Source organism: Poecile atricapillus, chromosome W, assembly GCF_030490865.1.
Source record: "Poecile atricapillus isolate bPoeAtr1 chromosome W, bPoeAtr1.hap1, whole genome shotgun sequence".
Taxonomy (NCBI): domain Eukaryota; kingdom Metazoa; phylum Chordata; class Aves; order Passeriformes; family Paridae; genus Poecile; species Poecile atricapillus.
Window position 1 is genome coordinate 87,578,129 of NC_081288.1, and position 25,762 is coordinate 87,603,890.

General features: G+C 39.7%; 1 protein-coding gene across 4 annotated transcripts in view; it reads left to right on the forward strand.

Annotated features, from left to right (window-relative positions):
- LOC131592495 (nipped-B-like protein) overlaps window positions 1–25,762 on the forward strand; it is a 210,338-nt gene that overhangs the window by 41,272 nt on the left and 143,304 nt on the right. For all 4 annotated transcript variants that reach the window (XM_058864040.1, XM_058864037.1, XM_058864038.1 and 1 more), the window contains exons 4-8: window positions 499–629; window positions 9,891–9,990; window positions 10,938–11,089; window positions 12,782–12,942; window positions 19,462–19,555. In XM_058864040.1, the coding sequence (XP_058720023.1) occupies window positions 499–629; window positions 9,891–9,990; window positions 10,938–11,089; window positions 12,782–12,942; window positions 19,462–19,555 (638 nt within the window). The remainder of the gene's footprint in view (window positions 1–498; window positions 630–9,890; window positions 9,991–10,937; window positions 11,090–12,781; window positions 12,943–19,461; window positions 19,556–25,762) is intronic.

Consider the following 25,762-nt stretch of genomic DNA (forward strand, 5'->3'; position numbering starts at 1 on the left):
TTCAAAGGGACTCCTGTGATGTCAAAGATATGCCAATTTCCCCTTCTAAAATAAAAGATTTTCAAAGTGTTGGGCTGCAATGTGAATGCTATGCATTTATGCATATTTTATTTTCACTTCTACAATAGTAGTTTCTGGATGTTATGACAAAGTATTCTTCTTTTATGGAGAAAATCACAATACAGAAATGGAATAGGAAACATTATAATAATCTGAAACTGAAAGCCATGTATATATAAGTGTTTATTAACAGAAAGTAATTTTGAAGACTAGTAGGAATACCTTTTCTGCCATTCCTTTAGCATGAGAGGAAAAAAGTATATTTAGAGAACAGTGGTGCAGTGCAGATTTGGTGGGGTTTTTTTCTGTATTTAAACAGTAAAATCCTGTAGTTTTGATTGGTTTTGGTTGTTTGGGTTTTTTTTTTTACTTGACTCATGGTTTCATATAATTTGAAAATGCATTTGCCTCTTTATTTGCTTACTTCCACAATTCCAGAGAATTGAAAGATAACCTTGGCAGTGATGATCCAGAGGGAGATATACCAGTCTTGCTGCAGGCTGTCCTGGCAAGGAATCCTAATGTTTTCAGGGAGAAAAGCATGCAAAACAGATATGGGGTGCAAAGTGGTAAGGATTTTTGATTGATTATTGATTTAATTTTATGTTGTTCTGTATGTTTAGGGGGCTGATACTAACCACAAATATGTAGGGAGCACAGCTGTGATATTTATGCCTTATCTTGTATTTGATGATATAAAGCTATGTGTCATAACATCTTCTAAGACTGATTGTATTATAATAAGCACAGAAATACACTCTACTAGGTGTTTTTGTAAAAAATAATGTTGAATTTCTCTACAAAGTTTAATTTCTAGGATGAGTGATTGGGTTTTATTTTAAAGTAATTTTATTTGAATTTCTTTATAGGTAGGTTTATTTATTTGTCTTAGTAAACTGAAGTTGGGAAAAGATGCCTCATACTATATTGAAAATCTGTACAATTGAAATATATCACTGTAGTGATAGTTTTTAATAGTTCTGAGACAAAGAATAAGGTTGAATGAACCATATATAACATCTCCTTGCCATTCCTCTTCTCAGCAATTTGTGATGCCCTACAGATTTTACTGTTTCAATAGCTAATTCTTTTCTGAGGTTTAGTGAGATATACTGCTGGATAGCAAAGATGGAGAAGGGAAGAGACCAAGCACAGGATTAATTGGACAGATTCTACTTGTAGATCTGGAGACTTCATCATTTGCACCTGAAATATTTTCTTTAAATACTAAACTATGAAATGAGTAGAGGGATTTTCAGAGTTTTTACAATGTGAGGATAAAGCTTCCCTAGCATTGTAGAGATATATATAGAAGTGTGTCCTGGTTTAGGGGAAACTTGGGAGAAAACATCCGAATGGAGCTCCTCCAGAAAGCAAATTTAAGCAGCCCCTCCCTCAGCTGGTTTGGGAAAAGATTTCCTTGGAGAAAAGTGGAAAAAACTGTTTATTTAACAAGCAAAGTACCTACAAGCATAAAAAATGAATAATATTAAAAAATAAAACCTCCCGTTGTTCGAAGAGCTGGCAAATCCAGAAAAGTCCTTTTCATGGGGTGTAGCTTGGCTCGCTCAGGTTCTTATCAGTCCCTCTGGTGCTGGAAAGTGCCAAGGCCCAGGCCCCAGTGGGCCCCAGGCATGAGCTCCCAGTGTTTTCCTGGGTTTTCAGTCCAGAGCAGGTTTGAACAGATCCAAGAAAAAAGAAAAAAAACACAGTCCGGGGAACTTCTCTGCCTCAGCTAGCTGAAAACTAAAACTAACTAAAAACAAAGGAGAGCTCTGTCCCACTGTCTGTTCATGCTGCAGACAACACAGTCCAGAGCAGCACGCGCAGGAGTGAGTGCCGTTGCTGAAAACAAACTGCGGCTACTTCTTTCCCCCCCTTCGTTCTCAGAGACAGTCTTAAAGGTGCAGAACTTAACATCCAGCATAAACAGAACAGACAATTGGGGATACAAACATAAAGTCACCCCAGGACAAAGTGTTATTGGAGTCCACAGGGAATAGAAAGTGTTAGGGTGTTTTTGGAGAGGGAAAAATAATAAAATTTGATTATTAAGTTCATTCACCTAGGCTAGTGAGTAAAAAGCAATACAACATTTGAAAATAACTTGCTAAGGACAGAACACAATGTTTCTTGAAGGAATGCAGAAATTTCAAGGAGTGAAAATGTGAAAAGTAGTGCTAAATGTTTAGTAGGTCATTGATACATATATCCTGAAATTTAAACTATGAAGAGTGTCCAAGTTCTGGGTTTAGAGGTAGCTGTTGCAGAGTATAATTTTTCCAGCTGCTGGAAGAGTTGTGACTGTCCTGACAGTTTTTGCATAGTGGTTCCACCGAGAACATATACTTGTCCTGGTTTTGGTTTGGATAGAGTTCATTTTTTTCTTAATAGCTGGTACAGTGTTGAGATTTTTTGATCTTGTATGAGAATAATTTTGCTAACACACATTTTCCCACCAGTTTTGTAGAGTAAAATAATTCTTTTCCAGTGCAAAAGGGAGGCATTATTTATGAAATTATTTGTTCCAGCAGAAGCTGAAAGAAAGAAGATAAAGCAAGTTAGTTTCTTTCTAATTTTTGCTAATTCTGTGCTTCAGAGGGGGAAACACTTTTGCTGATTGATTCAATAGATTAAGAATAATTCTTATTGAAATAAAACCACCTATCTTTAGTAAATGTGCTTTTGTCTATGCTTGAAGGGAGGTATTAGTACAGAATTAAAAAACAATTAAACATAAAAGAATAGTTGATGCTATTTTAATAAAGCTAACAAAGTGCTTTCAGAGAACCAAAAGACATCAGAGTTTAAATCTTCCGTGAATATTTAATTTTATTTTACATAATTCTGAATACTTGTACCAGTGCAAACATTGCAATGTAAGTGTGAAATTGAAAACATTGAAAAAAAGGGGGAAGAGGAGAAAAGTATAGCTGTACACAAAGTATTTTGAGAGGAAGAAGGCCCTGTAATAAATGTTTGGAAAAGCTAGGTGAAGTGTGACTTTATTTTCTATGGAAAAAGGCCATACTCTTACCTGGAAATAGGAGGATCTTTAAGCTAGATGCTGGCAATTTGTGGCAGTCGTGTTAGCTGTTAGTACATCTCATTCAGATCTGCAAGGCCAAAGGAGGGTATACTGATGTGTTCTGACAGCAAAGGTTAGGCTTTCTTTTGCTTTCTGAACATATTTTGTAATCACTGTGAAGACACGATTTGTAGAACACTTGAGAGTTTGATAGAGATCTTATGTAATGCATTTTTCCAGCTATAAGAATTAAATTTAGGTTCTTTTCTAGTATTTCAAATTCATCTCTTCTGTTTTCCTTACTGTCTTCTTTCTGAATATTGTCCTTTTGCCTTCTGTTGAGTCCAGCATGTGGTGAAGTCAGTGCTAGGTACTGTGATCCAGTATTTGTAATGCCCAGAACTGAGAAGGAAAGAAGGCACTGGAATCCCATGTCTGTTTATTCTGCCTGGGGTGGGCCTCTGCACCATGATTCCCTGAGCATCAGTTCCAGCATTAGTATGGTGTCGTGGTTTTAAACAGTGACTAAAAAAAATACTAGAAAACTTACTTATTTCTTGCTGTGAGATGTGGATTAGAACAAGAGCAAAACAGGCTTAAAACTTAAAAGGAATAAAGAAAGTTTATTAACAAAACTACAAGAATAAGAAAACTAAAATAAAACTACCAGAAAACCCTTTTTTCTCCCACTACCCAACCATTCTTTTGTTTACATGACAACATAGAGACAACAAACTTTGGAACTTTGGTGTTTAAACAGTCCCCAATTCCTGCTAGAATCTTTTTTTTATCAGTCTCTGTAGAGAAACAGAAGTCTTCTTCTGCTAATCTATGGAGTTTCTTACAAGAAAACTATTTCTGTTATAGCTTTCTATTTTTCTGATGCCAGCTGCCTGGAAATCTGTCATCAGATTTTCTCCCCCCATTTCACATCACTCTGAGGTGTGTTATGGGCCATGAGTCTAGGGATGTCATTTTTAAGGATGAGTTATTCAAAGGCAAAAGTTCTCTTCATCTGTCTCTGTGAGTTTCCCTGGAAACAAGTTTTCTCATTGCCTCTCAATACCTCAAATCTTCAACTATTACTTCGCCTCACTCTGTTCCAGCACTTCACTGTATCACAATTACTCCACCTTTTGCTCAAAATCCACACTTTGAACACTTTATTCCTCCCAATATACTGTGTCATGAATTAAAGGAGTTTTTTCAGGACACTATTGTCCATCTCCATAACTTTAACAGAAAAATATTTCAGCTTAATTAAAGCATCTCCTTATTCTCTACCTCTTCTGAAGCTTAATTCTTTTCTTTACTGTCTCTGATAGTTTATAAAGTCTCTTTACATGTCGATTACTCTCTTTTTCTTTCTCTGGAAAAAAGGATTAATCTGCAAGTCTCATCTGGGTAATGAAAGAGTTAAAATCTTGGCCAGGCTTTGTAGATGGTTCTGTGATCTCTGCCGGAGCAGCAGCTGGAGCTGTCTGCAATGGAAGATTCTTCATGACTGCTCCGGAGAGTGTGGTCACTGTCTCAGCCCGCCGCAGGTCAAGTGCTTTTTTTCTTTCTTTAATCGGCAGTCTCTGGTGAATTCAGTCACAGCAAAAACTGCAGCTGAGCCAGGGACCGGCCTGGCCCGGCCAGAGCCCGAAGAGAAGCCCCGCAGGCCCCATCTCTCAGCTGGGAGCCCTGGCAGGCCCAGCCCAGTCCCTGCCCGGGCCGCATGGCCTGGGTAGGGGACGGGAAGCCAGCTAAAGCTCAGTTACCTTTCACAGCCAGGAAACAAAAAGAGACCAAGAAATTCCCAGGCTCAGGTCTTAAGGTGGTGTTCACAGGTTGATATCTCTTTTCAATGGTTAAAACTGCTTTCAGTTCTTAGAAATGGACAGCTGTTGGCTAGGAGAAAAACTCCCATCAGCCTCCAGTGGTTTTAACTTCCTTAGGTGTTTCTCTTTGTTTTCTTAAATGCCAATCTATCACAAATGGATACACTGAACTCAAATTCATTTCTCCCAGCCGTCTTTTCTAATGCAAGAACAGAAAGACCAGCTGGCTAAAGAATTACATTGAATGTGGAATAAAATTCTTGGTTCAGTACAGTTTGTTAGGAAAAAGAGGACTCTTCAGAAACCTAAATATTATGTGTTGAATGCATGTGAATATAAGGTAAAGCATGGGCAGAATTCTGTGCTGATGTTTTTTCCACAGTCATATTGATTTGTAGCTCAACACTAAGTTTAGAGCAAGAATTGTTTTTAGTTATGATTAACAAATAGTGCAAGAAAGATGTATTATCTGAATACTTGTTTTGTATCCTGGGTGTACCACCCCCCCCACCCCCCCCCCCCAATTGCTGGCATATTTTGTTTCAGATAAAGTAGCAGCAGTGTTCAAACCTTTATTCCATGTCTTTTGATAATAGTCCCATTGTTGAAACAGGGTTCATACAGATAAGATTTTTAATTTGATTTTTCAGACTGTTTTCTATTACTAGGTTGTCTGAACAGACCATCATCACTGTGCAGCATCAGTACAAGGGCAACATGTTAATTTTATTTTAGACCTTTTTAATCAAATGACAGAAAGTTCTGGGTGCTATCATAATTATTTATTTAAAATTAGGCTATTATTTAATTTCAATTTTCATATTTTTTTCTCTTCTCAACACTGGCTTTGTCTTTCAGCAGATATCTGTTAGAAGATCAGTTAAAATACCATATTGCAATAGGTTAGTCTTCATAGCATAGCTTAGGATGCAGAAAGTACTAAAAATTCACTAAACTATTTACTTGCGCATTTTTGAGGATTAAAATCTTATGCACCTTTCCCTAAGCATCAGTTGCTTTGATTTTTTTTTCATCTATAGATGAATTAAAATGTACATGTGCTTGTAAAAGGGAAAAACTTTGTAGACATATGCATTCAATGAGTGTATATTTAACTGAAAAATTGCCTGTTGGTGAGCAATCCTTGCTTAAGCATGCATGATGCTGTAATACAATTTAATCATACAGGACTTTTTCTATGATCTTGAGCTGTGTTTTATATTTTTTGGCAATAGGAATGCTAAAAAGGATTTATGCATATCCCTTTTTTCTGAGCCAATAATATTACATTCAAGACTGGGAGTATATGTTAAGGATACAAAGCTGGCCAATACCCCCAAGTGCTGTGCGGCCCTTCAGAAGGACTGCAACAGGTTGGAGAGTTGGGAGAGAACCATCTGAAATTCAACAATAGCAGATGCAGGGTCCTGCACCTGGGGAAGAACAACCCCAGGCACCAGTACAGGCTTGGGGTAACCTGGGGTTCCTGGTGGACAAGTGTGTGCCCTTGTGATGAAGAAGGCCAGTGGAATCCTGGGATGCATTAGGAAGATCATTGCCAGCAGGTCAGGGAGGTGATTCTGCCCCTCTCCTCACCTGCAATGCTGTGTCCAGTTCTGAGCTCCTCAGGACAGGAGAGACATGGAGCTCCTGGAGTGGGTCCTGCAGAGGCTGTGAGGATGATTAAAGGACTAGAGCATCTCTCTTATGAGGAAAGGCTGAGGGAGCTGTGACTGTTCACCTTGAGAGGAGACAGCTGAGAGGGGACCTCATCCATGTCTGTCAGTGTCTGCAGGGAAGGGTCAGAGAATGGACCAGGCTCAGCTCAGTGGGGCCCAGCGGTGGGACAAGAGGAATGTGTGGAAACTGATGCCCAGGAGGTTCCACTTGAACTTGAGGAAGAACTTCTCTGTGTAGTGACCAAACACTGGAACAGATTGCCCAGAGAGGGTGTGGAGTCTCCCTCACTGGAGATATTCCAGACCCATCTGGACACAAACCTGTGCTGTGTTGTCTTGGTTTGAAAAGACAGGTGTCTGCTAAGGAAGGCAGAAACCTCCCTTGAAATAAATAAAAATGTAAACCACCCCCCCATCCCCTCCAAATTATTATAATCTTGAAATCAAGGTGCTCTCAGACAAAGATATGGGAATAGGAATAATAGTTCTTTACTGTGAAAATTAAAATAAAAAATGCAGTAGTACAAAAAAGAAAACCAATGAAAAAACAACCCACTGACAGAGTCAGAATACAGTCTGATGCCCTGTTGGTCAGGATGTTGGTAGCAGTCCAATTAAATGGTGGCTGCAGTCCTCCTGGAGTGACAGATGTGGTTCTGTTGAACCACTGATCCTGTAGAAAGGTGTAGTTTTCCTCTGAAGGTCGGGTGGTATAAATGGGTTGAGTCTCTCTCCTCTGGGAATTCAGTGAAAAAACGCTGCCTGTGGTGTGAGTCTCGATTATATCCAGGTAGATATGCTTGGCTCCTCCCCCTGGATGGAGCATTTCACAATGGGATGATGTAATTTTATCAGTCATGCAGTGACTGACTCAATGGCCCATTAACAGAAGTTATCCCGCTGGAGGGAGGATGGGTCATGGAAGAGATAAAGAACACTGCATCACCTGGTTTCAATAGATAGTAAGTAATAGAATACATAATTTTGTTACATCTTGCATTGCAACCCAAGACACGTACTCTGGGATGACTCTGGGCAGGAAGGTAGGACCAGATGACCCACTGTGGTCCCTTCCAACCTGACCCATATCCTGTGATTGTGTGACTTATTACTAGGATGATGTTTTCTCAAAACTGAGCATTACTAACAATCAAAATTAAAGTTGCATTTAAAAGAAATTTTCAGTTTTCTAAGGTATGGAAACGCACAGTGGGGCCATAAATCTGCTGCTTAGTGATATGAACAACAATGTAAAAAGTGTACAAGAAGATATTTTAGTGTCAATGACCACAGACTAATTTCAACTCCTTTTTAGACTAAATGTTTGGGTTTATTTTTACTCCTTCCTCATTACATCGTTACTAGACACACTTGTTATCTGTCTGAAAACTTTGGAGACACTGTTGTGGTGGGTTTTATTTTTTTGTTTGGTTGTTTATTGTTGTTTGGGGGGCTTTAGTAGGGGGAGGGGGATGGGCACTGGGGACTTTTGGTGTTTTGGTTGGTTTTTTTTAAATTATCTAGATTGTCTTCCCTGACAGATAAAGAGGTGAGAACTGTCTGTCACAAAAAAAGTTTTAAGATTTTTTATATGGCATTAAAACATATTACTTTTTATATTTTCTGTCGTACTTTTAAAAACCAAAACCATATTTTAAATTTACAGAAGAGAAAAGAGATATTTTTCAAGTATTTTAAAAGTGCAGTCTTTGTTTTAAGCATAAAATGAAACTTCTGCATAGTTCATACTCATACTGGCACATTCTCTCAGCTTTCTGTACATGAATTTTAAGGGTTAGTAGTTTGACTAACTACTACCTAGATGTGGTGAGAGTGGCTGTGAGAGGTGAGTGGGCAGTGAGCATGCCAGATGCTGCCTCAAATACCTCTGGAGTTTCCTCCTCACTTGCTTCTGTGCAAAACAACCAGTGTTCATTTAGTCAAATTTTGCAGGAGTTGAGGAGTCCACTTCTGTTACTCTGGACAATTAAATTTCCTCTGTACTAAAGTATGGAGGTCTGTTATTTTATTTATTTATTTATTTATTTTTCAGCACAGTATGAGAATTTCACTCCTGCTCTGGGCTAGTTTGTCTGGGCTAATATACTTGGAATTCAGCACTTCATACCTACCAGGAGGTAGTAATGACTTAATTCCTGGGGGATTATTCCATCACTTCTTTGTTGGGGAGAGGGGAAGAGAAAAGAGGATGACAGGGAGGATTTCTGAAACTAGTTTTGCTTGTGTGAATATTGCAGTAATTGAAATCAGTGATGGTAATGCAAAGATTGATGACTCCCAAACACTCTGGATTAGTCAGCCATCTATCTAAGTTTAGGTTTAAATATTTGCATTGCTGATGTGCTTTTACCCATGGCTTTGGATCACTTGCTGTGGCTTCCCAAGCTGCAGTGTGTATGTGAATTCTGATGCTGTTTTAGCTGCAAGACATTAAATTCTATCATTAAAATCACCTGGTTAAAAGTCATATAAGTTCTTGTGTACCTGTACCATTTCAACTTCCAGTCTTATGTGGTGGTTAGAAATTCTTTATATCTGTATGGAAGAGAGAAAACAAAAAATATTCATTTAAATTCTCTCTAATAAAGATCCAAGTTAGTTCCAGGCCCATTGGTACTTGTGGATTGCTATCTAGTACAACTCCTGAATTTTCAAAGCATGACTGTGGGAATCTACAGACTGTTGGGAGACTACAGATGGGATATTGGTGGTTCTTTGCAACTGAAAATATTTCAGCACCTTATTTGATAACATTGCTTTTAAGTGTGGTGGAGGTGGAATAGAAAGCTGTTGTCCCTGGGTAGAAAGGAACCACTAGGGGAGCAGGGAGAATATCTTGCACCACTCAGCCTGAGATGATTGTTGTACTTGATCTAAAAATGGGAGATAAGTTTTCTATATTCTTCTGACTTGTGAAGTTTCCAAATCTTATTGGCACATTGAGTACTCCACACACAAGTCTGGGGTGTGGAATATATGGCCTGTTATAAAATGTTACTATTTACTAACGGGTTTTTGGCTAAGGAACAGAGGAGGAACTGCCATTGATATTTATTGTTGAATTAATACTCCTTTAGGGAACATTCTTTTTATGTCATGGTGTAAAATTGACATCTTACATGAAATCAATCTTTTAAAAATGTTTTCTAACAATTGTAGGTAGAAGATATTAATGTTTGTAAAGTTTATAATCTCTTTGTATATAATATTTTTTGAAATGAGAGACTTCATTGATTAAAAGGAAATGCATGTAAAGTAATGCTGCTATCTTCTTAATAGGGATGATGATGTCGCAGTTTAATATTTCTCAGAATTCCATGAGAGGTAGTCCTGCATCTTCTAATTATCAACAAACCACTATCTCACATAGCCCTTCCAGGTAACATTCTCTTTTAAATGGGGTGGGATGGGCAGCAAACTGCAAATTCTATCTACAGTGACAGTCAATTCTTGTTGCAAGTATGTGAATGGAAGGTGATCAGTGTCAGGATATATTTTGCATTTGTCTGATATCAGGGTGAGTTTCTTCAGCTGGCAAAGCAACATCTTTTTGCTAGTGAGTAATCTTTGTATTCTGATTAGTCAGGATTCCCTGCTGTCCCTCCCTCACATAATTTTGGCAAACTTTCTTTCCTGCTAAAATAATACCCTTGCCTCCTGACACCCCTACAGCTATTCTCTACCTGTGGCAGGAGGACAGGAGAGAAGAGGCTGTGTTCCAGCATGTATAACATTACCAATGTGACAGAAGGGTGGGAAAGAAGGCTTATAAAAACATGGAATACTGCTGTAACAGTTATACAAAAGGCTGCTCAGAGGAGGATAGGCCCAGTAATTTGACCAGTCTTCCATCAGCTTTCTCATCAACTTTCTGGTTCTCTTTCAGACTTTGAGTGTCAGCAAGTAGCATGTACCTATAGAATCATTTAGGTTGGAAAAGACCTCTAAGATCATCAAGTCTAACCGTTAACCTAACACTGTCAGGTCCACTACTAAACCATGTCCCTAAGTGACACATGTACACACATTTTAAATACCTCCAGGTTGGTGACTTAATCACTTCCCTGGGCAGCCTGTGCCAGTGCTTGACAAACCTTTTGGTAAAGAAATTTTTCCTGACATATAATCTAAACCTCCCCTGGAATAACTTGAGGCCATTTCCTCTTGTCCTGTCGTTTGTTACCTCCTTTCAACAATAAAGTGTCCCCTGAGTCTCCTTTTCTCCAGACTAAACACCCCCAGTTCCCTCAGTCTTCTAAAAGAAATAAAAAATTTGTATAAATTTCCTTTTCCATATTTTTCAAACTTTTTCATTTTATTTTTTAGCCGGTTTGTGCCACCACAAACAAGCTCTGGTAACAGATTTTTGGCACAACAGAACAGTCCAGTGCCTAGTCCATATGCTCCTCAAAGTCCTGCAGGATACATGCCATATTCACATCCCCCAAGTTATGCACCACATCCTCAGATGCAGCAAGGTAAGTCTTTGATATTTATTTTATTCTCCTATCTCATGTCAGCTTTACCTTCATGTGTGTGTTTCACAGCTCTCTAATTTTTTTGAAGGAGTCTCATGCTTAATGCAATGGAGTTGGTAGGGAATTTTTTGGGTATGCTTAAGCTTTGCTTTCCTGACTGTAGAGTGGTAGTATTTATTTTATTTCAAAAAATCCCAGAAGGGTCATCAAGTCCAACTCTTAAGTGAATGGCCCATATAGGTATTGAACCAGTGACCTTGGCATTAATGCTTCTTCTCTATGTACACTGATTTTGCATAGTTGTCACATATACATGACAATAGAAAAATTAATGTCCTGGGGTGACTTTATGATACTGGTATCCCCAATCGTCTGGTTTATGTTATATATTAAGTTCTGCACCTTTAAGACTGGCTCTGAGAGCAAGAGAGGGGGAAGAAGAAGCTGCAGTTTGTGTTAAAGAAAAACATCACTCCCCCACATCTCGCGCCTGGACTGTGGTGTCTGCAGCACAGACAGACAGCGGGACAGAGCTTCTCTCTGGCTTTTAGTTAGTTTTAGCTAGCTGAGGCAAAGGAGTTCCCTGGACCTTTGTTTTTTTTCCTTTTTTCCTGGATCGGTGCAAGCCTGCTCTGGCCTGAACACCCAGCCGAACCCCGGGAGCTCACGCCTGTGGCCCACCGGGGCCTGAGCCTCGGCACTTTCCAGCGCCGGAGGAACTGATAAGAAACTGAGCAAGCCGTTCACCACATGAAAAGGACTTTTCTTCCTAGACTTGCCATCCCATCGAACAGCAAGAAGTTTTATTATTATTTAATATTACTCAATTTCTGTTAAATAAACAGCTTTTTCCACTTCTCTCCAAAGAATTTTTTTTTCTTTCTTTTCCCAGACCAGAAAGTGAGGAGGGGCATTTCCCTGGGGAAATCCCCATTTGGAGTTTTCCTCCCTAATTTGCCCTAAACTAAGACAATTAAAAAAAAAACCTAAAACTTTGTTTTTGTTAGCTATGGCAATTGTTTTTTTGTATTGGTGAAAACATTATTTTTGCCAGTGTAATCTAAGTTTTGCTGCTAGCTTATTTAACCGTACCAAACCTTTGCAGTGTACTCAAGGTATGCAGCAACTGGCAAAGAAGATCTTCAGAATGAATGTATTTCTTTGTTCTTCCCTTTTCTAAAAACAGTCTTGAACAACATGAACACTGTTAAGTATCTAGGCATTATCCTTTCTTGGAAGTAGAATTATTGTTAGATTTTTTTAAATCATCTGTTCCTAAAGTTTAGCAGTGTGCTTAGAATTTATATAGCTGTTCTGTATGTAATGTTATATGTCTCATGAATACCTTGGAAGTTACTAAAGGTAGCGAATGTATATTAGGTAGAGGAAAATAGTTTTCTATAACCTATGAGTATGATGCTGACTAATTAGGATAGATGTGGAGTGAAGCTTGGCTAATCTGTATATGGAATTTAGGTTTAAGAGTCTCTTGAAAATTCGAAACTTAGATACTAATTTTATTCAAGGTACTTGTGGATAAAGGATTCAGTGAAGAAAGTTGGGATTCTTGTTCCAATCCTGGACCTCTTGCATCCAACTCATTAATATTATAGCCTTTACTGTGAGATATTTTTAGAGTTAATGATTGTGTGAATATATTGGTATAGTTATTTTTATTTTTCTGTATTTCAGCTTCAGTATCCAGTCCCATCGTCACAGCTGGGATGAGGAATCTCCATGAAAATAAAGTTTCAAGTCAATTGTCTGGAAATTCAGCCAATCATCATGCCGATAATTCTAGACATGGCTCAAATGAAGACTATCTACAGATGGTGCACAGGATAAGTAGTGATGTATGTTACCTAGATCAGTTTATGATGATAAAACAAATATTTACTATGATAAAGCAAGTATGTGTTTAGCTGCCTTAAAAGTCAGATATTTTATGAGGATGCTGTTGATGAATAAAACCACTGAAAATATATTTCAGTTTCAGATGTGTGCACTCAACTGTGCAACTTTAATGTGCAAGTTTTAAGATTTTTCTAGATCTCTGTCCTTTGGAACAGTTTGTAACATTGATTCTGATGAAAATATGAAAAGTAAAAAATCCTACTCATGTGAGTTTATTATAAAGAGATGGTAGAGTCTCTCTGCAATTATTGTATCAATATATTGATGTAAACAATACTGGATTTTAAATAGGTTTATAGTTAGCGTGTCTTTCTGAAGATTCCCCTAATTGTCAATTAGATGAGACAATTGCATAACCTATTCAGTAATATAGTAGTGTTGTCAAAGGCAAAAATTACTTTTAACATTTTTTCTTACAGGTCTGTTATGTGCTTTTATGGCCTGGTTTATTTATAATATGTTTTCCCAGTGACTTTAGTTAACATGGGAGAAATTCTTGCTAAAGTATTGAATAGAAATGAAAAAAAATCAGCAACTTTCTCCCATGGTATTTTCAACTTCTTCACTTTCTTAATGAGCATCTCATCCTGTGGATGAAGCATGTTGTGACTCTACAAGTTTGGCACACAGTCTCTTAACACCTCTTAAGGGGACAGCACTTAAGTTTCATTTTTATTTTTTTATTTTAGTTCTTTGAACTGTGTGGTCTTAGTGATACCTACAACAGTTACAAAATTTGGTCAAAACCTGGTGACAAGCAGGCCTTTTTTTGACTTTTATTTAAGATGTATTTAATTTACCTTATGAAAACTAGGGGCATCTCTTGTCTTCTTAAATGAGCTTGTGGAAGCAAAAAACTTTTGTATTCAACAAGTGTATTGATAACACCAAGCTAACTAAATTCCTTACAGGGATTAGTACACTGGAACTCCAAGAGAGTTATTAGTTTTATTAGTCTTCTCTTTTTAAATGAAATAATTATGCTGATGAAAAATATTAGCTAAGAAGTAATATCTTAAGAGAGGTAATGAAGGAATTCATCATAATACACAATCTCATCAGGTATTTTTCTCACTCTCTGCTTCAGCAATGTAAATTCTTCAAAATAAGAATCTGTTCTTGGCACTAAATGAACATATATTCCCCCAACTACTACCTCTCTAGTAGGTCACCCCCAACCTGTGCTGGTACTAGGGGTTATTCTTACCCAGGTGCAGGACCCTACACTTGTCCTTACTGAACCTCATTAGGCTTCTCTCCACCCAATTTTCCAGCCTATCAAGGTCCCCTTGAATGGCAGCACGGCCTTCAGGCGTATCAGCCACTCCCCCCTGGCTTGTATCATCAGCAAATGCAACTAAAGCACATCTACACCAATGCACACAGCATGGGCAACAGACAGGAGGAACTGGAAGCCATGGTGCAGCAGGGAAACTATGACAGTTGCAATCACGGAGACATGGTGGGATGACTTGCATGACTGAAATGCTACAATGGATGGCTATAAACTCTTTATAAGGAATTAGCAAGGAAGGAGAGGCTTTAGATACCTCTTGTATATTAGGGAGTATTTTGACTGTTTGATGATAGTACCAATAGGGTTGAGTGTTTATGGGTAAGAATCAAGGGGAAGACCAACAGGGCAGATCTCCTGATGGGAGTCTCTTATAGACCACCCAGCTAGGATGAAGAAGATAAAATGTTCTATGAGTAGCTGGGAGAAGTCTTGCGATTGCTGGCCCTTGTTCTCGTGGGGGACTTCAATTTACCAGATCTCTGCTGGAAATACAGCACAGCAGAGGAAACAGTCCAGGAGGTACCTGGAGTGTGTGGAAAGAAGTGACACAGCTGGTGAGTGAGCCAACCAGGGAAGGAGCCCCACTGAACCTGCAGTTTGTGAACAGAGAAGGGCTGGTGTGGGATGTGATAGTTGGAGGCCATCTTGGGCACAGTAATCATGAAATGATAGTTTTCTGTTCTCAGAGAAGTAAGCAAGGGGGTCAGCAGAACTGCCACCTTGGACTTCCAGAGGGCAGACTGGCCTGTTTGGAAGCCTGGTTGAGACAGTCACTTGGGAGGCAGTCCTGAAGGGCAAAGGGCTCCAGGAAAGCTGGATGTGCTTTAAAAAAGAAATCTGAAAGGAGCAGGAGCAGGCTGTCCCCATGTCCTGAAAGACAAGCCAGCAGGTAAGACTGGCCTGGCCAAACAGAGAGCTTTGAATGGAACTCAGGGAGAACAAGAGAGTGCATCACCTCTGGAAAACGAGGCAGGCAGCTCAGGAGGACTACAAAGATGTTGTGAGGTCATGCAGGGTGAAAATTCGAAGGGCCAAAGCCCAGCTAGAACTTCATCTGGCTACTGCTGTAAAAGACAACAAAAAGTGGTTCTACAAATACATCAGCAACAAAAAGAGGGTCAAGGAGAATCTCCATCCTGTACTTGATGTGGAGGTAAACATAGTGACAAAGGATGAGGAAAAGGCTTGGTATGTTACTTAAACCCCCTCACATCTATGGGGTTGGATGGGATCCAGCCAAGGGTACTGAGGGAGCTGGTGGAGGGTCTCACCAAGACACTTCCAATAATTTACCAGCAGTCCAGGTCAACTGGGGAGGTCCCAGGGGACTGGAAGTTTGCAAATGTGACACCCACCTATAAGAATGGTTGGAAAGAGGATTCAGGGAACTACAGACCTGTCAGTTTGACCATGGTGCCTGGGAAGGTCATAGAACAGATCACCTTGAATGCAATCATGCAACACATGCAAGACAATCAGGGCATCAGGCCCAGCCAGCAGGGGTTTAGGAAAGGAAGGTCCTGCTTGACCAACCTGATCTTCTACAAGGTGGCCCACTTAGTGTATGAGGGAAAGGCTGTGGATGTGTCTAGCTGCACTTCAATAAAGCCTTTTTGACACTTTCCCACAGCATTCTTCTGGAAAAGCTGGCAGCCCATGGGTTGGAAAGGTGCTCTATTCAATGGGTAAAAAACTGTCTGGATGTCCAGGCCCAGAGAGTAGTCAGGAATGAAATCATATCCAGTTGGCAGCCAGTCACTAATGGGGTTCCCCAAAGCTCAGTATTGGGCCAAGTCCTGTTTAACATTTTCATTGATGACCTGGACAAGGGGATCAAGTGCACCCTCAGTAAGTTTGCAGAGGGCAGCAAATTGGGTGGAGTCTTGATCTGCTGGAGGGCAGGAAGGCTCTTCAGAAGGATCAGGACAGGATGGAAACATGGGACAAGGCCAATTGTATGAGGTTCAACAAGGCCAAGTGCCAGGTCCTGCCCTTGGGTCGCAACAACCCCATGCAGCTCCAGGCTGGGGCAGAGTGGCTGGAAAACTGTCCACAAGGAAAAGAACCTGGGGGTGCTGAACAACAGCAGCTGAACATGAGCCAGTGTGGGCCCAGGCAGGCAAGAAGGCCAATGGCATCCTGGCTTGGATCAGAAATGGTGTGACCAGCAGGACCAGGGAAGTGATTAATTGTCTCTGTACTTTGCACTGGCGAGGCCAGATCTCGAATTCTGTGTCCAGTTCTGGGCCCCTTACTTCAAGGAAGACATTGAGGTGCTGGAGCGAGTCCAGAGAAGGGCAATGGAGCTGGGGAGGGATCTGGAGGACCAGGAGTGGCTGAGGGGCCTTGGCCTGGAGAACAGGAGGTTCATGGGGGACCTTCTCACTCTGTAGAACTCCCTGAAAGGAGGGTGGAGGCAGGTCGGAGTTGGGTTCTTCTAGGGAATAAGAGACAGGACAAGAGGAAATGGCCTCAAGTTGTGCCAGGGAAAGTTTAGATTGGATATTAGGGAAAATTTCTTCATGTAAACGGTTGTCAAGCATTGGAACAGGCTGCTCAGGGCAGTGGTTGAGTCATCATCCTTGGAAGTATTCAAAAAATGTGTGGATGTGGCACTTGGGGACATGGTTTAATGGTCAACATAATGGTGGTTCTGCATTATTGGTTGGATTTGATGATCTTAAAGATATTTTCCAACTTTAACAATTCTATGAAACTCATTCAAAACTGACTGACTATGGAAGCATAAAGCATACCATCATTGTTCAGTTTAATGGGAAAAAGACCAAGGGTAAAAAGTAAGTATGCCTTTAAAAACTGATTTCAGTAGCCATCCTGCAGAAAACAGTTTGAACAAGTTGAAGTAATTCAAGTTTTACATTTATATATGAACAATCAAGTTAATCGTAATGTTGCACCTTTTTTAAAAGCAGTGTAACCATTGGCAGAGATAGTTATGAACAAGGATTATTAAATCATAAAATCTATAACTTTGTTTATCTTTTTTTCTTAGCTTTAGGATTTTGTTCTTTAAAAGTTATGCATGTCTGCAGGATATTGTTTATTTGCAATATTTGATTCTACTAAATCAGCAAGCATATACTTGGAAGGCTCACTGTGCATATACTCAAGTAAAGGACCATTTTTTGAGAAACCTGAGAATTACAGAATGGCTTGGGTTGAAAGGGACCTTAAAGACTATCCCGTTCCAACCCCCTACTGTGGACTGGGACACCTTCCACTAGACCAGGTTGCTCTAAGCCCCATCCAACCTGGCCTTGAACACTTCCAGGGATGGGGCAGTCACAGCTTCTCTGGGCAACTTGTCGCAGGGCCTCACCACACTCACATGGAAGACTTCTATCCTAACATCTAATCTAGATCTACCCTCTCAGCTTTAAGCCCTTATTCCTTGTCCTATTGCTATACTCCCTGATAAGGAGTCCCTCTGGCTTTGTTGCAGGCTCCCTTCAGATATTGGAAGGCTGCTCTAAGGTCTCCCTGGAGCTTTCTCTTCTCCAGGCTGAAGAGTCCTAATTCTCAGCCTTTCTTCATAGCAGAGGTGCTTCATCTCTCTAATCATCTTGGTGGCCTCTTCTGGACTTGCTTCAGCAGGTCCATGTCCTTCCTGTGCTGGAGACTCCAGAGCTGGAGGCAGCACTGCATGTGGGGTCTCATGAGAGCAGAGTAGAGGGACAGAATCGTCTCCCTTGACCTGCTGGGTTACGTTGCTTTTGGTGCAGCCCAGGACAGGGTTGGCTTTCTAACATGCCCTGAATAGAAGTTTGTATTTACATTTCAACTTTTGATGAACTTCTGATCTAGGAAACAGTAAATGAGGACTTCTACAGTAGCTGGCAAATTTTCAGGAATGGCATGTGTGTACCTGAAAAGTCAACTACCTAGTTAGTTAGTTTAGTTAATTTAATAGAAGATGTCTTTGCCTGTGTCCTTGGCAGTCCGTGGGTAGAGGACTATTCCTGTTCTAATAAAAAATATAGTTATAAAAGTTACTGAGCTTTTGTTTCCCCCAGTATTTTGGTGCGTTTGAGATTTGTTATAATTCAAAGAGAATTCATGTTAGAAAAAATCAACTCCTTACTTTCAGTGTATTAAATAAACAAGTAACTGTTACATCAGCAAATTAAGTCATTTTGACTTGCAATAAAAAACCACGTAAGTTTACATTATAATTCTTTTTATTGCATTGAATCAGAATATTAGATTTCTTTGCACATGAGGCTTTCTCACCAGGCAACAAGTCTTTTTGCAAGCAGTTAGAAAAATAAGTGTAATTAATAACACATCATGAGTTTTAGATTCATTTTGCTGTGGGAGTGGAAAAAATGTAATTTAATTGTTTTGTGAATGCCTATGTATGATGAAATTTACAAAATCTGGTTTCTTATAAATGTATATTCTTTGCCTTGTAAGCACTTTCAGTCCATAAATATCAAACTATTTTCTTTATCCTTAAGCAGTGTGAACTATGCCTTCACAAGGCATAATGTGCAGTGGCTGATCTACTGTTATGCATGTGGAAATTGGCTGTTTGGCCATTGTCAAAGGGAGTGTGTAGTTGCCATCCATCTATCTCAGTTGCCACAGTGGGTGTGCTACAGATTTTGTTCAATCCTGATGTGTTTATGTTGGATGGTATGAATACAAATTTTGGTTTGCTTAACTGTAAAAGTAAGATGGCATTCTAATAAACTTTAAGGGTAGCCTAATTTAAAAAATGCTGAATTTGTTTTAAAAAGAGAAAAATCTACTTATTATACTCAGTTTCTTTCAGTTGGTGTTGTAGAGTTTATCTTTCTGTTTTCCAGCTCTTTACTATATGTAACAAAAAACTTCTAAATTAAATCTTAATGTCAACCCAAAGTGCTTATTTAGCTGGAAGACATATGTGGATTTTTTTTTTTTTTTTTGTGTGCACATTCTGGTTCTAAATTGTAAAGGCTGATTGTTTATTTGAATTTTGCCTATACAGTAGTCTAATAGCAGTCCAAATGTCAAAGTCTTTTATTTAAATAAATATTTTTCTAATATTTTTTGTATGCTTTTTCATTCAGTCCATTTTATCAGTATATGTACTAATTTCAGTCTTTATTTTATCAAGTGTTCATGATTTTTCTTTTTTTTATCATGGTCATTTTAGGATGGCGATCCTTCAGTAAGGAATGCTGCATCCTTTTCCTTGAGGTCACCACAGTCAGTCTGCTCTCCATCTGGAAGTGATGGAACCCTTAAAGGTAATCTAGCAGTCATATATATCAATGTAATTTTTTTCCCAGTTTTAAAACACAGAGTTTAAAGAGGTATTTAGTTAGTTCTCCCATCTTCTGTATTCCAATAGTACTAAAGAGTATGTCATTAAGTTTTGGATACACAATTATTTTGAGCCCTGATTCAGAAGAAATTTCTGAAGGTTCAAAAATTGACTAATCATACTTCAAAACAAAGATCAAATTCATGAAGGACAGAATAATTTTAAATCCTTTCCAATATGAGGATTAAATTCTTTAAAGGAATGGTTTCAATTGCTCTACCTAAGAAAATATTTAAAGGCAGCATTTACAAGTATTGAATTCTTAACCAGCTCAAAAGTGTTTTAACATGCAATGCTTGTCTTGATTGTAATCATCAAATTTTATGAACATGAAATTAAAAGTAGTTCAATGGACACAATAAATATAGCATAAATGAAGCCTGAAAACCTTAGCTGTGGAGAAGGAATAAGGTAATCTGTCAGTCAGTGGATAAAATAATTCTTTATGCTAAAATATGTAATGCATACTGCTGTTTTTAATATTCTCCCTAAGAAGCAATGACTGAGATAGATGAGATTTAGTAAGGTAGGGGTTTGGGCATATTCTTGCTAATTTAAGTTTTCAGTGCTTATGTATTTACATGGCAATAGTAAAAAGATGCAATAGTGTTTTCTTCTCTTTAATCCTGAAACAAAATTAAATCTTTATGGGTGGTCAGATTAGGTGGAGCGGGAGGAGATGGGGGAGATTCCAGTGAAGGTGAGGGTATTGGGGTTGTGCAGCCTGGATAAAACAAGTCTTTGAGGGGGGATGTGGATGATGATGATGATGATGACAGGGACACACAGATGGGATGATGTTTCAGTCAGCAACCTCAGGATCTCGTCCAGGGAAGCAGTAGGATTCTGGGGACCAGCATGAAACACCCACGAGACGGGCTTCCGGTTCATGAAACCATTTATTCAGCATGGGAACAAACTCAGATCCAGAACAGAGAGCTCCAAACAAAGGCAGAGCAGGGGTTTTTGAGAGACACAACCTTAAGGGTCTCCACCCTTGAGGGTGGAGTTCAGGGTCAGGGACCATTAGAAACACACCAAGGGAGAACCCCCCAGGGACTCAAACCCAATCAGAACACCTGGGCCGCCCTTCACAAGGGGTTTGGGGTGGGACAATGTAACTCTTTGTCTCCCCTGAGGCACGCAATGGACAGACAGACCTTAGAGCAGTTTCCTCATGCATATGAGATTATCAGGAAGACTTGAGTCAGGCTTTCCACAGTCTTGTGGAGCAAGGATGAGAGACAATGGACATAGATTGAAATGGGAGGTTCTGACTAGATATAAGGAAAACCTTTTTCACTATCAGGACAGTTGAGCATTGGAAAAGCCCAGAGAATCTGTGCATTTTCCATTCTTGGATGTTTTCAAGATCTGTCTGGATAAGCCCTGCATAACATGGTGTCATGGTTTAGGAGTGATACTTCCCAATTCAGTGCCCCCACCAAGACTCTCCCAAACTATGTGCCACTCTCTCACTCTCCCATTTTCCCCTCCACCTCCTGCTGTGGTGGGTTGGAGAGGAGAATTGGAGACACAAAAGGCCAAGATCATGGGTTGAGATAAGAACAATTTACTGGAAACAACAATGAGATAGGAAAAGGAACAGTGACAGCAACAATACTAATGACAAAGGCTACAAGAAAGGAAATTATTTGCACGGAAACCCCCCTACAATATCGGATGGCTTCCTTTGCTCCTTAGTACTCCACTGGAAGAAGCCACTTCTTCCCAGAAGACACTCCCTTTCCCCTTGCCCCCAGCAATGATGAGGTAGTATAGAATAACCTCTGGGTCCTGGCTATGCCCCCTCACAGCTCCTGCAAAAATTAACCCTGTCCTGGTCAAAACCGGGACATATTGTCTTGCTCACCCTGCTTTGAGCACAAGGATCAACTAAAGGCCTCCTGAGGTTCCTTCTTAACTGAATTATCCTATGATCCTGTGACTGCTAAATGATCACTGTAGTTCATCTTCTGCAGGCATATACTGTGGTAAACAGTGATAGAAGTGTGGCTCAAATGCAAGTGAGAAGTAATTGTATAGCATGCCAGCATCATCAGTATTTTAGGAGGTTTTGTGCTAAAGGACTTGTGAGACTTGTGTAAATGGCAGAGACTACATGTGTTTGTTTTTCTTTAACTCTGTACACAAAATTGATGTTTGAGCTTATCAGTTTAACAACATTGTGAATCTAAGCTACTTCCACTCAAATACATGATTACCATTGTTACCTAAAACTGGGAAATAAACGCTCCAAACAGTTTTAGGTTAACTACCAGGAAAGTGACCAGGAAAGTGGTATCCTTAACACTCAGGGGAAACTGGATATTCTCAAAGAGGGACATAACAGATTCAAAGGAGAAAAAGGAAAGAAAAGGCTGAAAAGCCTCATCCCCTGCTCTTCCTCTAACAAACTGGGTACAATTACCAATAAACTCCTAAAATGTGCTACTGGGACTGGGAGGCAGGGTCGGGCGAAGAAACCATAAGCCAAACATACCTGACAGAAACTTCAGTAGTTTTATAAACTTCCTACAAATAATTATCACCAAGCCCAGCACAATAACCATTCTAATTCATGCCCCTCTATTGTGAAAGAGGGAAAAGACAAGTATTAAAACCTCAAAAAATTCTAGGGATCAGATCGACATGAAGGCTTCCACCCCGAGAGATATTATGTATCCAAACAACATGGTTACTGACTGCTTTATCTTAACACAGAATAAATATAACCAAAAATACAACCAACAATCAGTACAGGTTTTTCCACTTTCTCTCGCCCCACGTTGGGCGCCAAAAGCTGTATATGTCTTAGTTTAGGGCAAATTAGGGAGGAAAACTCTGAATGGGGATTTCCCCAGGGAAATGCCCCTCCCCACCAACCGGTCCGGGAAAGGGAAAAAAATTTTTTTGGAGAGAAGTGGAAAAAGCTGTTTATTTAACAGAAAATTGAATAATATTAAATAATAAAACTTCTTGCTGTTCGATGGGATGGCAAATCTAGGAAGAAAAGTCCTTTTTTATGTGGTGTAGCTCGGCTCGCTCAGTTTCTTATCAGTCCCTCCAGCGCTGGAAAGTGCCGAGGCCCAGGCCCCGGTGGGCCACAGGCGTGAGCTCCCGGGGTTTGGCTGGGTGTTCAGTCCAGAGCAGGCTTGCACAGATCTAAGAAAAAGGAAAAAAACAAAGGTCCGGGGAATTCCTCTGCCTCAGCTAGCTAAAACTAACTAAAAGCCAGGGAGAAGCTCTGTCCCGCTGTCTGTCTGTGCTGCAGACAACACAGTCCAGGAGCGAGATGTGTGGGAGTTATATTTTCTTTAACACAAACTGCGGCTTCTTTTTCCCCCTCTCTTGCTCTCAGAGCCAGTCTTAAAGGTACAGAACTTAATATATAACATAAACCAGACGATTGGGGATACTAGTATCATAAAGTCACCCCAGGACAGAAGCAAACATTGCTTTATTAGCAGCACTGGATGCATGGGGAATTCTCCTCAAAGCATGCCTGTCAGTAACCTAACAGACCAGGTTATATTCCTGAAACTAATTTTCATCACATTTCCCTAATGCATGCATATATGTCGCTGTTGGACACGATGTAGAAGCGTGGATTCATTCACAGCACGCACACCAGAACGAGTTGCTAGGAAGGGCCTTTATTCCCTGAACTTTTCAGCTTTTATAGGGTCTTACGCTACAGGTTTAACATGATTGGTAAAGGGAACACCACTTCTTGTCTCATTGGTGGGACAAAAGAAAAACACACTATCTACAGTTGTACAGAACTGTTTTGAGAAAGTGAAATTGTTTACAGAGATAGACCTTGAGCAAGAGAGTTCTCAAGAGACTTTCCCTTGGGAACAGATCAGCTACTGACAGGCTGTAATTCTCTCAGGCTCAGAGAAATCAGGTCCACACATATATGCTTGTTATTTCCATGAATATATTTGTATATGAGTAGGGGGTCTTTTGAGGGTCTTTGGTTGTTTGGGAACATCGCATTCCTCAAAATTCCCTTTTATGTTCCCAGATCATCTGATGAATCTTTCCTCCTTGAGAGTATCTCAAATATGTGATCAGGTCACAATGCACTTCCCTTATCATTCTTTACTCCAGCACTCTCTCTCTGTTCTCAAAACTAAGACATCTGCTCGTACATATTAATCACTGCTATAAATAAACAAGGAAGCATTAGTTGGCATAAGACTTATTAGTCACAGATGTAGGGAGTTAACACAAGGCCACAGTAATCTGTGGCGTTTGTACTAAGCACTGTATCATACAACACTAAGCATTAACCATTAATATAGGGATCATATACTATTGTGCGAAATTTAAAAGAATTTCCCAACATCTTCCCCCACTGCTGCATAGACTCCTTCTTAAAGAAATATAACTTGTTCGGTAACCACTCAGCCAGGAGAATATTTGAATTATTTTTCTGGTTGAAGTTGCTGCTGTTTCAATTGGTTGTCTTGGAACTCGTTTTGAAGGTATACCTTTCATGAATATTGCTGAAAACAACTGATTGTGCAATTCAGATTGTAACATTTCAGCATTTGAGAGGCTGAAAAAGTGGAAGAAGAGCTTTTTTATTTACCTGTATGTTAGCTTTACTTTTCTCATTGATAAAGCACACAACTGAAATACTGTTACTAATGATGCTACCATTTTGACTTCTAAATAAATTAATAAACCCTGATTGAGAGGACCAGTTCTTGACGCTGCAAGAATCTTGCCAGATGTTTACTTACTCTAATCTTGCATTTTAGAAATGTATTTAAGAGATGTGGATAATTAGTGCTAGTTAGAATATGTGATCCCTGACAGTGAGGTTTTGGCCTATAATTTGGAGTGAAAGCGATTGGTTATGATGATAAATTTTGCAGTGACAAGCAGCAATTACCTATACTGAGCTTTTTGTTGCTACTATCATTTGTCCTTGAAAGTTTGGTTAAAAAATTGCAAACTTTGATAAAGAAAGTTAGCAAAATAATTAATTGTTTTGCTTGGGAGGAAAAAAAGAATGGCACTAGGCACCAGTCCAGAAAAAAAAAAAAATACAGGAAGGATGTTATATCTAATCTTTCTTGTATAACCTAGAAATGTGAGACAATTACTGAAAGTATGTGTACAGACTGCATTTCTGTACTTCTGAGATGGAAGTAGCAAGGATTTCTGGAGACTTGGAGACTGTGATTGTATAGCTCTGAATTACTTCAAGACTGGTGTGTCATGATGGATGATTACCGTCTCTTTAGGAAGGATAGGAAGGGCAGGTAAGGTGGGTAGTGATTTTGGAAATCAGGACTTGACAATCAAAATTGCAGAGATATGTTTTATTGCCAGCTGGGACACAGGGGGATATCTCCTCCAAACCATGCATACCTGGTCAAGACAGGTTCTAGGTATTGATCCCACAAGCCCACACCTCCCTGCTTGCCTATTCTCTGCCTTCTCTTGCTTCTTATTATAATTAGCTGCCACGCTTCCTGGTAGTTGTGGGCTAGGGTCTTTGGGATGAAGGCCGTATCTCTTCCTCTGCTTCTGGACAAGCACAGTGGAGGTTTGGCTTTCCTTCGGGTCAGCTTGTCTCACTCAACACCACCTAGCTGGTCCTGGCTGGTTTCTGGAGCTACAGGTTCATGCTTTGTTGGGTTTTCACAATACCTAGGTCTTGCTTTACTAAGTTTTCATAATATATCTTATCTTAATGGTTTTTCCTAGCAACTAATTTCCTGTGTGGTTTGTTACAAACTGTTTCTGCTATGTGTTCTATTTCTCCTCTACCTGCTTAAACATATTATAGGCTTCTAAAATTCTGAATTTTCAAAACCATATATGTTTCTCATTTCAGTAGGGTGTGGCACTGTATATAATAGAGGGACTGGAATGTGTGGAGCTTACAGTTGGCCATGGCATGGTTGAGATCCTCTGGGTAAGAATCAAAGGGCAAACAAATAATAAGGATGTCATTGTGAAAATCTTCTATAGACCTTCTAGCCAGGGCCATGACACCAATTAATTATTCCTTGAGGAACACCTCTAAATCAACCACCCTTGTCTTTATGGGGGACTTGAACTTACCAATTGTTAACTGGGAATATCACACAGCTGGTACAAACAGGTC